Genomic DNA, 17,450 nt, shown 5'->3' with positions numbered 1-17,450 from the left:
AGGAAGACAAGGTCAGCTACTCAGCAAGTGGTGGCTCCTAGTAGGAAGCTGTGGTGGTGCCACAGGAAGCTGTCCTGTGGCAGGACAATAGACCTTATTTAGGTAGAAAGACTCTACCCTAGGTGGGCTAGCCAACTGTGGCAAAGCAAGGTCTGATTCACCCCTACTCAAGGCTGGGGGAAGGGCACAGTTCCTTCCTTTTTATTTATTAAATATTAGTTGGCAGTGGTGGCACATGCCTTTAATCCCAGCACTTAGGAGGCAGAGGCAGGCAGATTTCTGAATTTGAGGATATCCTGGTCTACAAAGTGAGTTCCAGTACAGCCAGGGCTATACAGAGAAACCCTGTCTCACAAAAAAAACCAAAACCAAAAACAAAAAAAACAACAACAAAAAAAACCACACACACACACAAAAATAAATAAATAAATAAATAAATAAATAAATAAATAAATAAATAGTTGGACTGTGGCATACGATTTACTTATGCTCCATGGTCCTGCTTGGGAATTATGGTGGCTGGTAGCTGCATCTGGCTTGTGGTCTGAATGTCTATACTCTTTCTGACCCTTCCCAGAGAACACATGCAGCTTGTTTGTGTTTATTAGAACAAACATGGCCTCTTGGCTCATGCCTCTGTCTTAGGTTGATAAGAGTCATAGAATCATCAGTGTCCTGTCTTTGGCTGCTGGCCCTCATAGCACACCTTTTTCAGACCAAAGCCACAATATGTACTCAATGCATTTCTTCATAGCGATGAATAACTCATTAACTGAGCTTTGCTGAAGGCAAGCCTGTACAAAGGAAAACGATTTGCTTGAAATACAAAATCAAAATTTAAGAGCAAACAGGATTAAGGTTGTCTGTGGGGATATCCTAGGTACTCAATTCAATTGCAAATTAGTAATGATCAGCCCCAAGATCTGATCTCCCAGGGCGGGGGAGGTGGCTTTGAGAATTAACAGAAAACTGTTACTTCTCTGGTAAGAGTGAAAACTACATCCCAAGTTAACTCAGCTGGCTGATAAAGATTTTTGCTATCTTCATAATTGTGTTAAATTAAGTGTGGGTGCCCCACTTGAGAAGAATTAGGAGGGAGATCACTGCAAATTGCATGAGGTTTTTATTGAGCCAGTATACTGGGGTCATCCTGCATTCTGAGCAAAGGCGACCCCCAGGAACAAAAGCACACTTTTTATACCTTTCAGTAGGTATACAGCACAAGTTGGTTATCTCTCATTGGTAGAGCCCATTGTCTTTTGTTCTCTTTGACCTCTGTGCCCCAGGTGAGGGGGAGATACCGATAGCACGTAGGAGGGGTGGGGGGGAATCCACCCCTTACTGAGGATGTTTCCTGGAACCCGGCATTACTCCCCACAATTAGGGCATCTCCTGGGGACTGATGTTTTCTCGGTAAACCCTTCTAAAGCTCTGTCTTTAAGCTTAGTGGACATTCCTTGCTCCTTGGTATTTTTCTGAGGTGTCCCTGTTTGCTCAATTCTTATAGTCACATATGCATATTTTATTTTTCTAAAATCAGAAATATGAGTATCCATTTGCAATAATTGATTAAGTAAGTATAAGTCCTTGAGAATTAACACCATTTTGTGGTACAGGTAGAAACTAAGGACATTGAGAACAAGTCTTTACAATATGAAATGCATATTCTCTACCAAGACAGTGTCCCTCAGTCGGCCTTTCTGTATTCAGGTCCCTCATTCAGATGCCACCTGTAGCTGCCAGCAGCCATGGGTTACTGGGTTCCTGACAGGAAAGCTGGGGATGGATGTGAAGGACAGTGAGGGAAATAATGAGCCAAGACAAAGTTCTCTGATCAAGGCTCAATCTTTAATCCTGGGTTCTGAATATAAAAAGGGGGAACCCATCCCCCACATTTCCAGGATCTCTTTGCTTTGCCAGGATCTCCTCAGGAAAGCAAGCTCAGCTGCTCAGCAGGTGGTGGCTCCTTTCAGGAAGCTGCAGGTGTAGCAGGACAATAGACTCTACCCTAGGTGGGCTACCAGCTGTGGCAAAGCAAGGTCTGATTCAGCCCACTTAACATTGGGGAAAAGAGTACAATGAATTATTAAGAAATGTATTCAAAAGCCTTTATATGATACTACCTGACATAGGGAGAGAATATTTAATACACATTATATATCGGTATACAGTGTCAAACAATCAGTTTACTTAGAAAAGATTATCAGTGTTTCTAGGAGAGAAATTATTTTATCATTAACTATATTTTAAAGATTTCAAAATAACAAAAACTCTTTGAAGTTAAACATTAAGAAAATGCTAATTTCATGCACAGCGAGAAAACTTATCAATAATATATCCATGATGTTTATAAAGCATGATTTTTATATTTTCAACTGTTAATATTCAACAGACAGGGTAATTATTTTAAGATATATTTCATTGTTATGTCTCCCTTTCATTTCTGATTTTATTAATTTGGATACTCTCTCTGTGCCTTCTGGTTAGTCTGGCTAAGGGTTTATCTATCTTGTCGATTTTCTCAAAGCTCCTGGTTTTGTTGATTCTTTGTATAGTTCTTTTTGTTTCTACTTGGTTGATTTCAGCCCTGAGTTTGATTATTTCCTGTCTTCTATTCTTCTTGGGCATATTTGCTTCTTTTTGTTCTAGAGCTTTCAGGTGTTCTGTAAAGCTGCTAGTGTAAGCTCTCTCTAGTTTCTTTTTGGAGGCACTTAGAGCTATGAGTTTTCCTTTTACCACTGCTTTCATTGTATCCCATGAGTTTTGGTATGATGTGTCTTCATTTTCATTAAATTCTAAAAAGGCTTCTCTTTCTTTCTTTCTTTCTTTCTTTCTTTCTTTCTTTCTTTCTTTCTTTCTTTCTTTCTTTCTTCCTTCCTTCCTTCCTTCCTTGACCAAGTTTTCATTGAGTAGAGCATTGTTCAGCTTCCATATATATGTGTGCTTCCCATTGTTTTTGTTGGTATTTAAGACCAGCCTTAGTCCATGGTGATCTGATAGGGTGCATAGGATTATTTCAATCTTCTTGTACTTGTTAAGAGCTGTTTTGTAGCCAATTATATGGTCAGTTTTGGAGAAGGTACCATGAGTTCCTGAGATGAAGGTCTATTCTTTTGTTTTAGGATGAAATGTTCTATAAATATATGTTAGATCCATTTGGTTCATAACTTCTGTTGGTTTCACCATGTCTCTCTTTAGTTTCTGTTTCCATGATCTGTCCATTGCTGAGTGTGGAGTGTTGAAGTCTCCCATTATTATTGTGTGGGGTGCGATTGTGTGCTTTGAGCTTTAGTAAAGTTTCTTTTATGAATGTGGGTGCCCTTGCATTTGGAGCATAGATGTTCAGAATTGAGAGTTCTTCTTGGTAGATTTTTCCTTTGACCAGTACAAAGTACCCTTCCTTATCTTTTTTGATAACTTTTGGTTGAAAGTTTATTTTATTTGATATTAGAATGCCTACTCCAGCTTATTTCTTGGGACCATTTGCTTGGAAAATTGTTTTCCAACCTTTTACTTTGAGGTAGTGTCTGTCTTTGTCACTGAGGTGCATTTCCTTGTTTGCAGCAAAATGCTGGGTCCTGTTTATATAACCAGTCTGTTAGTCTATATCTTTTTATAGGGTAATTGAGTCTGTTGATGTTAAAAGATATTAAGGAAAAGTGATTGTCACTCCCTGTCATTTTTGTTGTTAGAGATGGAATTATGTTTGTGTGGCTATCTTCTTTTGGGTGTGTTGAAAGATTATTTTCTTGCTTTTTCTAGGGTATAGTTTCCCTTCTTGTGTTGGTGTTTTCCATTTATTAACCTTTGTAGGGCTGGATTTATGGAAAGATATTGTGTAAATTTTTTTTTTTTTTCATAGAATATCTTGTTTTTTTTCAGTCTACGATAATTGAGAATTTTGTTGGGTATAGTAGCCTGGGCTGGCATTTGTGTTCTCTTAGGGTCTGTATGACATCTGTCCAGGATCTTCTAGCTTTCATAGTCTCTGGTGAGAAGTCTGGTGTAATTCTGATAGGTCTGCCTTTATATGTTACTTGACCTTTTTTCCTTACTGTTTTTAATATTTTCTTAGTTTTTTGCATTTGGTGTTTTTGACTATTATGTGAAGGGAGGAATTTCTTTTATGATCCAGTCTATTTGGAGTTCTGTTGGCTTCTTTTATGTTTACGGGCATCTCTTTCTTTAGGCTGTTTCTTTATGGAAGTTTTCTTCTATAATTTTGTTGAAGATATTTACTGGCTCTTTAAGTTGGGAATCTTCACTCTCTTTTATATCTGTTATCCTTAGTTTCATCTTCTCATTGTGTTCTCGATTTCCTGGATGTTGTGTCAATGTTTTCTATGGTATCTTCTGTGCCTGAGATTCTCTCTTCTATCTCTTGTATTCTGTTGGTGATGCTTACATCTATGACTCCTGATCTCTTTCCTAGGTTTTCTATCTCCAGGGTTGTCTCCCTTTGTGATTTCTTTATTGTTTCTATTTCCATTTTTAGATCTTGGATGGTTTTGTTCAATTTCTTCACCTGTTTGGTTGTGCTTTCCTGTAATTCTTTAAGGGATTTTTGTATTTCCTCTTTAAGAGCTTTTAGCTGTTTACCTGTATTCTCCTGTATTTCTTTAAGGGAGCTATTTATGTTCTTCTTAATGTCCTCTATCATCATCTTGAGAAGTGATTTTAGATCTGAATCTTTCTTTTCCAGTGTGATGGTGTATCTAAGACTTGCTATGGTGGAAGAATTGGGTTCTGATGATGCCAAGTAACCTTGGTTTCTGTTGCTTATGTTCTTACACTTGCCTCCTACCATGTGATTATCTCTACTGCTACCTGCCCTCACTGTGTCTGACTGGGGCCTGTCCTTCCTGTGATCCTGGTTGTATCAGAACTCCTCAGAGTTCAGCTGTCTCTGTGATCCTGTGATTCTAGGATCCTGTGATCCTGAGATCCTGGTTGTTTCAGAGCTCCTGGAAGTCAAGCTGCCTCTGGGACCCTGAGATCCTGGTATGACTAAGCTCTTGGGATCTTGGGATCATGTGATCCTGGGCATGTTAGAGTGCCTGGGAGTGGAGCTTCTTCTGAGTGTTGTGGAACAGGCTGCAGAGTTTGTGCCCAAGGTCAGCTCAGGGCACTGGCCCAGACCAGAAGGCCATGCTTAAAATTTTCCATAGCCTTAGGCAGCACAGTAGCTGGGCAGCTGCCTACCCTCCATGTTGTTAGAATCTGCTTTCCTCTTGATAACCCACATTATCACTTACTATTTACTATGTGTCATCTGGGCTGCTCTTAACCCAATTGGGCAGCCAGCCCTCTGGGCCACATTCTCCTGGTCTTTAGCCCATGGCAGCTCTCCTTCTTCCTTCTGCACATTCTTCTTCCATGGTGGCTTCCCTTCTTCTCTTTCCCACCTTGTGGTCCTCCTTCTACCAAGCCTGAAGCCTCATCCCCACCTATATCTCTTCTGTGCAGCTATTCACTGTTGGCATCTTTATTTACCAATCAGAATTAACATGGGAGCAAGGTCCCCGGATTTACATGCAGATTCCAGATCTTGGGGGCCAGTACTTAGCATTATAGCAGATAATAAAAGATAAAACCTCAATAGAGTTGTGACTCAGGCACAGAACTTTTTGGTCTTTTGTGACTGTTGACAATCCCTTTAAACTGTGGTCCTTCACACACTTTACACATCTCCAGTTTCCAATCTCCCTGCTCTTGCTCCTTCCCTTCCTTAATTCTTACAATTTTTAGTCTTCTTCAGTCTATGATAGTTTCTAGTTCTTGGTCCCTCTTGACCTTGACACTCTTAAAAATTTTGTCAGGTACTCAGCAGAATTTTTTTTTCTCAATTTGAATTTGTGAGGGGTTTTTTTTTTTTTCTATAATAATTGAGGTTACAAATTTTGGCAGCAATGTTCTTGAGGGGATACACCTTTCTTATCACATCAACGCACGTGGTACCTATAGAACTTTTGGTTGTTATTTTGAGACTCTCTGCGTAGCCTAGGATAGCCCCTGGACTTCATAATTCTCCTGCCCTTATTTCTCAGAGTGCCAGGCTCAAGCAGGCTTCTGTGACTACAGTGTGCCTCATCCAGAAGTTTACTGGTGATCTTTAACCTTGATTACTTGTTTAAGGTGGTAACTTGTCATCTTGTTCAGTTTTTCTTACCTTGTTCATGTCTCTTTTCTTTCTTTCCTTTCTTCTTCTCTGTTAAATGTGTGTAATTTTTTTTATTCAAGAATTTAGGAGGGCGAGGAATAGTAGCACTCACCTGTAATTTTGTCTACCGGGGAGGCTGAAGCAGGATAACCACAAGTTCTAAGCCAATGTAAGCAACTTAGTAAGCCCCTGTCTCAAAATAAACAGAAAAAAAAGAATTAAAAAAGAAGGCTTGGTACTATAGCTCAGTGGTAGGGTGCTTTCCTGGTATCTGTGAGGATATAGGTTCAATCCCCACTACTGAATACAGTGTAAAAGCATCTTTTATTCGGCTGATGTAATTGTCATCTTGGAGGCTTACTGCCTCAGTGTGCTAACCTAGGCCTAGTCCTGAAAGCTTCTAGGCTCCATAAAATCTTATCTAGGCCTAAAATGTTTTAGCCTCTGAAGCATACTGATGAATAGGCTCATCCTTTGTAGCTCTTTCTGAACTCCAATTGGGTGGTTCAACTCAGCTCTTCTGGCTCAAACACCTCTCCAAGCTGACTGACTCAAATTGTCTTCTCTCTCAGCCTCTGACTGGTTGCTGTGCTTGGCCTTGAATTAACTCTGGCAATCTGTTTCAATCTTTTGTCTCCTTCTCATTTTCTGGCTTGTTCTATATTTACCTGCGTCTGGCTTGTTCTCTCTCTGCAAACTGTCTCTGTAAAACTGTCCAGGTAGAACTGTCCTCTCTCCTTCTGCACTGCCCCCAAATATCTTCCCTTTCCTCTCTCTTCTTGTGAGGTTTGGGCATATTCAATTCTGTCAAATCTTTCTCTGATTTGTCACTTTGTCTGCCACTCAATTAGACATCACTTTCAAACATGGGTTCTTCCTTTTACAAACAGACTTTACCTGCATTGTTTGGGAGTAAGGACCTGTCTATATTCTAGCCAGAGGGACTGAAGGTATGTGCCAAGGGCTGAGCCACACCACAACTAGAAACAGGTTTTTTTTTTTTCAGTATATAAAGAAATCTTGGGGTTCACAGTGTGACAAATATCCGACAAAGTAGGAGGACTCCCTCCTCTGGGCTAAAGGTTTAATTCTCCTCTTCCCATAGTTGTGTATTTTCAGTATGATTTTGTTTTTATCTCCCGGCCCCTGCTACTGAAATAAAGATTCTGAGACTCAAACCTACTTACAAATACCTAGGTCGTTAGCTTTGCCTGTTCCTCAGCTCATAAGGAATATTAGCTCATAAGTCAATTACTCCATTATTCTATTCTAAGTTCTGCTACGTGACTGGTTACCTGGTCCTCAGGTTTTTGCTTCTGTCTCCACTAGCACTCTGTGGCCAATCTCCCACCTGTCTCTATCCCAGCCTCTCTCTCTCTGCTGGATGTCCCACCTTTTAATTTCCTGCCTAAGCTCATTGGCCAATCAGATTTTTATTGACAGGTGAATGTTTTTATACAGTGCACAAGAGATTTATCTCTATACTCATACTTATTTGGATGATCACAGAAGCTGTTGTTTACAGCTATGCACCCTTTCTTTTTGTCTTTAAAGAACAATGATTCTAGAGCTAAAGATTATGAGGGAGCTTCTGTTTGGCTTAAGAATGAGCAAGGAGGTGGCAGTTGGGTGATTCACTAGTAATATTTTGACTGCCATTAGAACAATAGAGTCAATCATACATGGTTGTGTGGTATACTGCAAAGACCATGAAATCAGAGGGACTTGGTTAGAACTTAGGTTTTACTTTGTATTGGCTGTGAGATTTTGGATGACACAGTTGACTTTCCTGATTCTATAGACTGCAAGTATTTGAAATGCTGAAACGAATTCCTACCACCTATATAAAAATCCTGCCAGTAAGACAGCCAGTGCCTCCGTAGAACCCCTGGAGTATGTTAGCAGGGTAAGTTGCACTCACAATTGGAAGGCTTTGAAGAAGGAGACTTAGAACTGTTCACTGATGTGTTTATAGATATTTTATCTTCAACTAGAGGCACTGGTAGAAATATTCTTTTTCTATTGTCAACAATATATTTTTTAGCACATACATCCTTTTTGTTATGTATCATCCAATTAATTAATGAGTTTATTAATGGCTTTATTTTATAAAGTAATTTGTTCAAGTAGATGTATATTAATGGGAGTTGAACTCAGGGCTTAACTGCTAGATTAACTTTTGGCTAACTTATTATATGTCAGGCTCTCATGGAGTTTTTGTGTTAAGATTCAACAATTCATTTACTCTTTCACTTAGATAACTTAGATCATTGTTTATCAACCTGTGGCTCTCCAACAACCCTTTCACAGGGGTAGTGTAAGATCATCAGGAAACACAGATGTTTACATTACGATTTATAACGGTAGGAAAATTAGTTATGAAGTAGCAACAAAAATAATTTTATAGTTGGGGGACATCATATGAGGAACTATATTAAAAGATCAAAGCGTTAGGAAGGTTGAGAACAACTGCCTTAGATTCTTTTTTTTTTTTTTTTTTTTTTTTTGTGCCTTAGATACCACTCTCTCTTTTTTTTTAATCTAGGAGAATTTGCCTCTTTTGCCCACAGCAAACATGGCAGAGAAAGCTTCAACCCGACCTCTTGTGCCCTCAACAAAGATGGCTAGAGCACTTCCTGCTCTTGCCTTCAACAAAGATGGTTTCAATACTTCCTGTCTAGGACTTTTGCCCTCAACAAAGATGGTGTTTATGGTCTATGTTCTTTATCAGTGTGGATTCCGGCTGTAGTTTTATTTATTTATTTTTTTTAACGATACGTGGTCGCAGACGTAAGTAACATGACTCCACCTTCTCTCGCAATCCCGCCCTGTGGCGACATCGCCCTTGCGCGGCTCTCCCGGGGCTGGGCCAGGGTTCCGGTGGCAGTGCTGGGGATCAGTTTCCTCCGTGAGGACTGTCTGCGGTTTTATTTACCGTGAAAATCGCTGGTAGCTCTTCCTGTTTGTGCCACAACTAAGGCTTTCAGCTGCCGAGACAGGGAACTTTTTACAAGTTCCAGATGGAAACACGCTGCCCAAATATGGTCGCACACGCCCTCCTCACCTGCACCCTCCCGACTTTGCAGGGGATCGTGAGCGATGCTGGGATCGGATATCCAGCTTGTGTGGGCTGAAGGTGTCAGAAGCTCCGCCCGTCTGCCCGCCTGCCACCCTTGCTCCCCTTACCTCCACTGGCACCGCAAGCCACCTTTCAGCACACTAGCGACCTGAGCTTATGAAATGTCCCATGCTTGCTCACGGCCTTATTGCGACCCCCATTCCGAATTCTTGTGAGGCTTATCGTTAAAGGCACACAAACACTTATTTTCTTGAAGGTGCTGGTCCTGTAGAGACCCTTTCTCTTTGTAAGAAAGATCCTTAAACTTCTTTCGTCCAGGCTTCTACTGCTAGTCAGGATCTATAAATGCCCCTGGTCCTTTTAGCAGTTTCTGCAGTGTGGGTAATGGACGAACTCTGGCAAAGCAATATTGAAATCCACTATTCTCTGGCATTTAATTTTATATAATAATATAAATAAATAGATTAATAAATCTATAATCCTTAGGGATTGCATTTCAAGTAAGGGATCAGGTCTGCTTTCTGTCGGATCTCTTACTGCATAAGGAATTGAAATAGGACCCCATTATCCTGAAAAGCAGAGGTAGAAACAGATCCATAATTAGTGCTGTTCATTATGCTGGGAAGTGTTTGAAATATCTGTGGTTTGGCTTAATAGCCCCTTAGGAAACACCATGGCTCAGCACTCTCTCTTTTTTTTAAATCTATTTTCTTTCTTTCTTTTTTTTAAGTTTTATTGAATTATGATGAGAAAAGTTAAAATGATTTCAATTTATCTGAATTTGTTAACATTCAAAAACGTACTTTAAGTGAATAGAATTAAATCACATTCTTGTTTCCCTTTTGTACCCCAATTCCTCCCAGAGACCCCCGTTCAATACTTACAATATCTTTTTTTGTCATATTCTTTAAAATTTATAAAATATTATAACAATAAAAATGAGCATTATAAAAGTTGTTTGATATAAAACAACAATTTAACAGGCTTATGTAGATGCTTGTCTACAGCAATACTGAAAATATATACATTTTTCTCAATATAAATTTTAAATAACTCCAAACATATTAACTGTATATTTCAAAATAATATATCACTACTAGTATTTTCTTAAATGAACATAAATATATAAAGTCTGTTTGTTTGTTTGTTTGTTTTGTATTTAGTAGAGCTTAAAATCGGCTTTTACTGTGGTACAAGCCCAAAATAAGAACAGTTTTTAGACATCGGGTTTCATTGTAATAAGGCTGTCAGCACTCTCTTAAGATCTAAAGACCTGACTGATTTTGAGGCGCTCATGGATGACTTTGCAGCAACACTGTCTTTAGGGGTCCTTCAGCATTCTTGAAACCGAAGTGCTGACTTTGGCTCTTTGCAGGGAGAAATGGACGCCAGAGACAAGCAAGTGCTCCGCTCCCTGCGGCTGGAGCTGGGTGCAGAGGTACTGGTGGAAGGCCTGGTTCTTCAGTACCTTTACCAGGAAGGAATTTTGACAGAAAACCACATTCAAGAAATCAAAGCTCAAACCACAGGCCTCCGGAAGACAATGCTGCTGCTGGACATCCTGCCTTCCAGGGGCCCCAAAGCCTTTGACACCTTCCTAGATTCCCTCCAGGAATTTCCCTGGGTAAGAGAGAAGCTGGAGAAGGCCAGAGAGGAAGCCACAGCTGAACTGCCTGCAGGTAGGCCTTGAAGAGATCATTTCAGAACAGCTCTGGAATTGTAACCGTGCCCAAAGGATTGGACGTTGGTATTTTAGGAGGGACCAAGGTCGTGAACATGGGCAACCATTTGGACGGAGAGGGCATGGTGTTGGGGGTGGAGATGAGGAGGCGGTGTTAGGAAACTCAAGGGAGGAAGGGAAAGCGGAACTGTGAGCCCGAGAGGTTAAGGAGGGAGCTCAGAGTACAATTTAGACATGCTTCCAGGGAAATTTGGCAAGTCACTTGGGAGGCATGTTCTCATCAGAGCGCCAGGTCAATCTGAGCCCTTTGGCAACAGGGACTGTTTGGAAAGCGCAGGATGGGAACGCAGGCTTTGGCCTACTGATAACTGATTTGTGGGGTGCCAAGCTGCCAGCTGGAGGAGGTCAGATCATGGGAGACAGCCTCTAGGAAGGCATGCCCTGCACCTGTCCCTGCAGCCCGCCTCTGAGGCCAAGGGGATTATTTTGAAGCCCGCCTTAGTTTCTTTTTAAAGGCTGTTGGTGTAAAAGTGGCCCTTTAAAATTCAGCTTTGTGCAGACACCCGGGGAATTTTATTTTGTAAGGGCAGTAATTTGGCCGGGGGGAGGTTAGAATCTTATTTTGATTTTTCCAGGGGAACTGGAAGCTGTGATCTGAAAAGAAACAGCTTGGTGCTTGAGAGAGGAAGGAGCTGCGGTATAAAGTGCATTTCTCTTCAATGCCTCCCATACTTACTACTTCTTGCAAAGATTATTTTTAATAATATAAGCCAAGTGATTCAGACCAAATCAGTAGATTTCCAGAGTTAAGAATTCAACATTTTCTGGTTTTTAGTATAGATATGGGACCAAGTCAGTGGTCTCCAGAATTTATTGTTACTGTTTTTTAAAAATGACTGTAACAGAGCCGGGGGTCGGGGAGGGGGTGGTGGTGGCGGCGGCATTGGTGCTTGCCTTTATGGAGGCAGAGGCAGGTGGATCTCTGTGAGTCCAGCCTGGTCTACATAGTGAGTTCTGGGATAGCCAGAGCTACATATTGAAACCCTTTTCAACTCCCAACTTCCAAATGACTGTAATTGGTTAAAAAAAAAAAAATCAAATGCTACCAGAAAATTACTATTATAAGTAATTTAAACATAAGACTATGGGTCTTATATTTTAAATGCTTTTGAGAACACATATGTTATCATAATTACTTCTTTTTTAAAAAAATTAATGACATATATCTGAATATTTGACCAGAATGGGATAGCCAGTTAATTTAGAAAGACCTGGTAAACATTCCGTGGAAAAATCTAAAAATATCTTTATTCCTACTAGCTTGTCCAAATTAGATGTTTTTTTGAAACCATGAGAATGAGGACCTCTAGAATTTTCAGCTTGGGTTGTCCTTAGAAAATGACATATTCCATGTGTCTGAACAAAACCAGGGCCAAATATCCCTGACATTTCTACCATACTATTACAAGCAGATATATAACACAGAGTTGGGGAGGTAACATCAATGAGTTGTGCCTTTCTGGTATTCACGTAGAAGGTTCTCCTGGCTGCATGCAGTTGGGAATGACAAAAGAGCTGCAAGCTTTCCACTCTCAAAATGTTTAGTTTAATTAGGTGATTATTTTGGGTTATATAAATATTGTCATGAATTGTCATGTGACTCTCACTCTCACTTCTTCAGGTTTTATTCAGAGAGCAAGAGAGAATTAAGATATCCTGAAGCAATTGTAAAAGTTAAAGAGAAGATGAGGGAAAAGGCATTTTTAAATCTAGTTATTTATCTTACATGCACGAGTGCTTTATTTGCGTGTATGTGTGGGCGCATGCATGTGAGCATGGAGGTAGGAGAAGCCTTGGCCTGGAGCCTTGGAACTGGACTTGTAGATGGTTGTGAGCTGTCACTTGAAAGGCAAGGAAACCCGGTGGTCTGCAAGAGCAGCCAGTGCTTCTAACTGCTGAGCCTGCTCTCCAGCCCCAAGAGCAGCTTTATAACAGAAGTAAAAAAAAAAAAAAAAAAAAAAAAAAAAAAAAAAAAAAAATTGAACCTTTCTGTATATTTGCTTAGAAAAGTAGGTTTTCCCCAAGAGTTGTCAACTCCGTGGAAGGGTTAAATGGAAAGCTGACTTGCCTCACAACACAAAAAGTGAGTGTTGTGAATTGTTTGGGTTTTTTTTTTTTATAATTAACTCTGCTAGTGAAAAAATTCCTACGTGGGGCTTTGATTTATCGATTTCTTGGTGACATAAACCCACCTTAAAGTAAGACTGAAGTTAAATATTGACTATTTAAAGTAATACTGAAAATACAAGTAAGGTGCAGACTAATAATAAAGTCAACACCTTCCTCATGCTTGCTTTAAGAGTGATGCTCATGCTCCATGTGTAGGGTTAGCGCGCGCGCGCCCTTTGGCTGGTGCTTGCGTATATGTGTGTTTTTGGACTGTGGCAGTGCCATGCCTACCTGTCTGCTACCAGGCTCCTCGTCATGATGGTCATGGATTCTAGCCCTCTAGAACTGTAAGCAAGCTCCCAAGTAAACTCTTCCTTTATAAGGAAAAAAAAAGTGACATTACAATTGCCTTTGAGAACCCTGTCATTTCTAATTCTTACTAATAAGCCCTGAATTCGAGGTTTGTCAGTTATTCTCTTCTTCACTGGTAGTTTTCTAGCTCACAAGAGTCTCTTTAATAGTCCTTATTGATTATTGAAAATCTATTTTTTGGGGGGTTTGGTTTTTCAAGACAGGGTTTCTCTGTGTAGCCCTGGCTGTCCTGGAACTCACTCTGTAGACCAAGCTGGCCTCAAACTCAGAAATCCGCCTGCCTCTGTCTCCCAAGTGCTGGGATTAAAGGAGATTATTGAAAATCTATTAAGCCTTAGGGTCTAGTGGTAAATGTGTATATCTATAAATTATATGTAATGTATTATATCATATACTATGTTATACATCATATACTATATACTATATAATATTATAATGTTATATATATGGTGTTTTGGGGGGGTGATTATAGAAGTTAAATATTTTAAAGAAGTAGAAGCCTAACTGTTTTCTGTTATTTCAGGCCTTAAATATTTAATTTCATGAAAATATGATTTTGAAATCAGGTTGAGGTTTGGTGAAGTGGAAGCCTGTGTGGGTGTTTTTTGGGTTCTTCTAGGGGGTTGGGGGAAGAGGGAAGGCTTAAAGCCATGGACCAGCGTCAGAGCTGAAATGCCTTCCAGCTTAATGTCTCTGGAAAAAAAGCAAACAAACCCAGAGTCCTGTTTTCTGGGACCTCCGTGTTCCTCTGACACCGTGTCAGAACTGTGTAGCACACTTGTGTTTCTGCAAAGGCATCTTGGTTTTTCGACCGAGGATGTTTGTGAGGTGCGCACACAGTAACCTTTTCTCGCTTTTTGCTTATGTTGGTTGTGGATGTTCATGGACTGGCTTGGTGCCCAGTGGTCGGGAAGCCTTGGGAAGAAGTGAGGGGTGCCCTTCGCTTAGCCATGCGGCCGGTCCTTTCTCAGGAACGAACTAATTTTATTTTTACTACAGTTTTTGCTTCCTCTGGCAGGCTCTTGGTTTTCCCCTTGTTGTGTATTGATTTCTGTGTTTCATTTTTACAGTTTGAGCTGCTGCAGATACTTTGGTATTATTAGTTATTTGCTTTTTGTATATATGCTGAATGTAAGTGATTTAGAGTAAAACTGAGTTGTGTCTCAGTCACTATACCTCTAACTCCCATGTCTCAACCAATCCCCAGACAGAAAAGGACAAAAACTACCCAAATCTTCTGATTATACCTCAGAACTTTCTTAGGTCTCCTAATTCCAGTTTTAAAATATCAAAGTGTAAAAGCCTGAGTCGTTGAGTGCATATTTGGTTTGCGTCTTCCTCACCCCACAAGGACTCTTACCTTTTAAAGGAAGAATTCTGCTGATAAAATGACTTAATCCACCTTGGCACAGCGGAAGGGACACTTGGCTGCACGCCGCTGTGACCAAGGTCACACACCAGACATTAGATCAGCTGGAAGTCTTCTCTGGGTTCCTGCTGGGTCACTTTAGGAGACTGGACCGCGCTGGGTGTGGTGAAGGCAGCTTGTGACTGGTGGCCTGGCTTCCCAGCCTCGTGGGCCCTTCTGAGCCGGAGCTCTTTGTGGTGCCCGAGTTCATCTGGCTTGAGAAAGGAGCTTTCTCTGAAGTCCTGGCCACGGTATCTGATGGGACTCCGAGTCAGGCATGGTGGAGCAGCTCAAGGGCCACAGGACTCTCTGTTCCGGCTTGTTTGCTCTGGCCTGGCTGTCTGGGCTGCAGCTCTGCCACGATCCATTCTTAACAGTCTTCCGGTAGCCTCGCCTTTCCCCATTGCCTTGCCTTTGGATTGGGCTTTGCTTTTCTCTCCTTTCCGAACAGGATTCCTGAGTTGTGTATATGCCTAGCCACCCGCAGGAGTGAGGCACAGCTCTGCTTCCCGCCCAGCATCAGATGCTTCCTACCTCAGCCTAGTTCAGTGGCTGCCGTGAGGCTAGCCCTTGTTTCAGCCTCGCCTGACCTTCAGTGGGTCATCCCAACGGACAGGATGTCCTTGATTGCCTGGCCGTCCTCACTGGTGCAATACACAGGGCTGGCTTGCCCGTTCCTTCTCTGCCCAGAGGCTCCAGGCCCAGCCTGTCCCTTATGAGCTGGCCTTGAGTGACCCTGCTGATGAGCTGCATCAGCTGGTCTCTCTCCTAAGAGGTACATTTTGGCTCTGAGGTATATGCTTGGGTGTGTTTGAAGTTAACTGAGCTCTCATGACAGCTGCATTACACATTGCCATAAGTTTATTGAATTTCTGACTCAGGATTCTTCTTATAGTCTCTTCCAGTCCGGCCATACACCAAAGCTTGCCCCATGAGATAACTGTTGCACTGATCTCAGTTTATCCAGCCTAGGCTCTATATTCAGACAGTGAGATTGTTCCCTCTGGTATCTCCGGCTTGATTATCATATACTTCCTGGGGATTAAGTCTAACCTCAGATAACAGAAGGTATTCCTTCCTTCATTCTTTCAGATGTGTAGTGGGTGTTGACCTAGTGTTAGCGGTCAGGTCCTGGAGCTTTAACAGTAAACAGAATCATGGACATGGGGTTCACTTTGTTCTCCTGAAGGAGGATCAAGGGTAGGGGCAGAAAGCTAATGAATAAGTTACTATTGCTTGTGTGTGGTGGTGAGGGTGGGCAGGTAAGCCTTAGAAAGCCTCTCTGATGTGTTGACCTCACTCCTGGGACAGAGTCTTCTGAGTAGACAGAATTAGGTAAGAGGCTTCCCTTGCAGGGATAAATTACACGCAGGCTCAGTGACTCAGTTACAACCTGCTGCACTTCCCACTGTATTTGAGACCTTGTGTGGTCCTTAAGAGGAATGTAGATCATCTAGGACTCGGATGAGAGAATAGCGAAGCCCACGATGAGAAGGCACTTCCCTTTTACTTCTGCAGCAGTTCAGATAAGGATAGAAGTGGCACGCTTCAACCCTGTCAGGCAATGGGATCCCAACAGTGTTTAGCTGGGTTGCTGCCTCTCCCCCCATGTGTTTTCCTACATACAGAGGGTGGCAGAGACAAGGGGGGATTCGCTCCCTGGGCCGTGTGGTTTAGAAAAGGAAGGACCCGCGTAGCTCAGACGATGCTGTCCAGGAGCTTTACCTTGTCACGGGCTTGGGGTCCTTCTCACAGGCTCCTGCAATGCTGCCACCCAGCATTGCTCTGTTGGAGTTGAGTGTTGCTTTCCAAGCTGGTGTTGTCTCCAGGCATTTGAGCAGAGGCCATGGCGGGAGGACCGGAACTGGTTAAGTTTATCTGTAGCATTATGGAGTTTGTAACTTTTTGTTTAAACACGGCCTTTGCAATTATCTCGATGCTCAGCAAGATGCCGCCAAGATGGAGCCGGGTGGGACCTACACATCATATTCTTTTTCTCTGTGAAAACGGAGGCCTGGGAGATTAAGTCAGCTTGCTCATCATCACACAGCTAGTTGATGTAATTTATTGCTGAGCCTGGAATCCTAGCCTACCAGCTCTTGATTTAGGACCTTCCCTGCCTCACAGTTGTTTTGGCTCCCCACTGGATCTGAAATAGAATTGTATTATGTTGTGGTGTTAATAGCTGAAAGAGGCTTTTTAAACATTTCACTAATGTAGGGTTTTTTTTTTTTCTATGTTTAAGAGTAAAATGTTCAAGATTTTTAAGTATAGTGGTTTGAGATGGTCTTAAAATATTTTATTTTTATTAACGCTAATTTTAATCATCTAACAGGGAGTCATAATAGTCCAGGGCTGTATCTTATCAGAGGCTTCCCCCAGCTTCTGCAGGGCTGATGTAAGGCGAGGCTGAAGACTTTTATGAGTATTTATGGGCCTGATGAAATAATGCATCTGCTGGCAGCTAATTGCCACTCTTTCTAGGAATGGCAAGCCATGTGACAGGCCCTGCCCCAGCAGGGATGGATGGCTCCATTTCACTTTCAAATGCATTTAATACTCTTTTTTTTTTTTTTTTTTT

At 41.5% G+C, this 17,450-nt stretch overlaps 1 protein-coding gene and 1 long non-coding RNA gene across 2 annotated transcripts in view; one reads left to right on the top strand and one right to left on the bottom strand.

Annotated features, from left to right (window-relative positions):
• Positions 1–1,829: 1,829 nt before the first annotated feature.
• LOC116075745 lies at positions 1,830–9,992 on the bottom strand. Its single transcript, XR_004112704.1, has 3 exons — positions 9,347–9,992; positions 6,273–6,349; positions 1,830–2,054 (listed from the first exon to the last, which is right to left on the bottom strand). It is a non-coding gene; the product is annotated as an uncharacterized LOC116075745 (long non-coding RNA).
• The window catches only part of Cradd (CASP2 and RIPK1 domain containing adaptor with death domain), a 161,874-nt gene continuing 153,160 nt past the window's right edge, over positions 8,737–17,450 (top strand). The window contains exons 1-2 of the mRNA XM_031349066.1: positions 8,737–8,950; positions 10,615–10,918. Of these exons, the coding sequence (XP_031204926.1) occupies positions 10,621–10,918 (298 nt within the window). The 5' untranslated portion in view covers positions 8,737–8,950; positions 10,615–10,620. The remainder of the gene's footprint in view (positions 8,951–10,614; positions 10,919–17,450) is intronic.

This window comes from Mastomys coucha, unplaced genomic scaffold, assembly GCF_008632895.1.
Source record: "Mastomys coucha isolate ucsf_1 unplaced genomic scaffold, UCSF_Mcou_1 pScaffold4, whole genome shotgun sequence".
NCBI lineage: Eukaryota > Metazoa > Chordata > Mammalia > Rodentia > Muridae > Mastomys > Mastomys coucha.
This window is presented reverse-complemented; position numbering and strand designations above follow the sequence as displayed.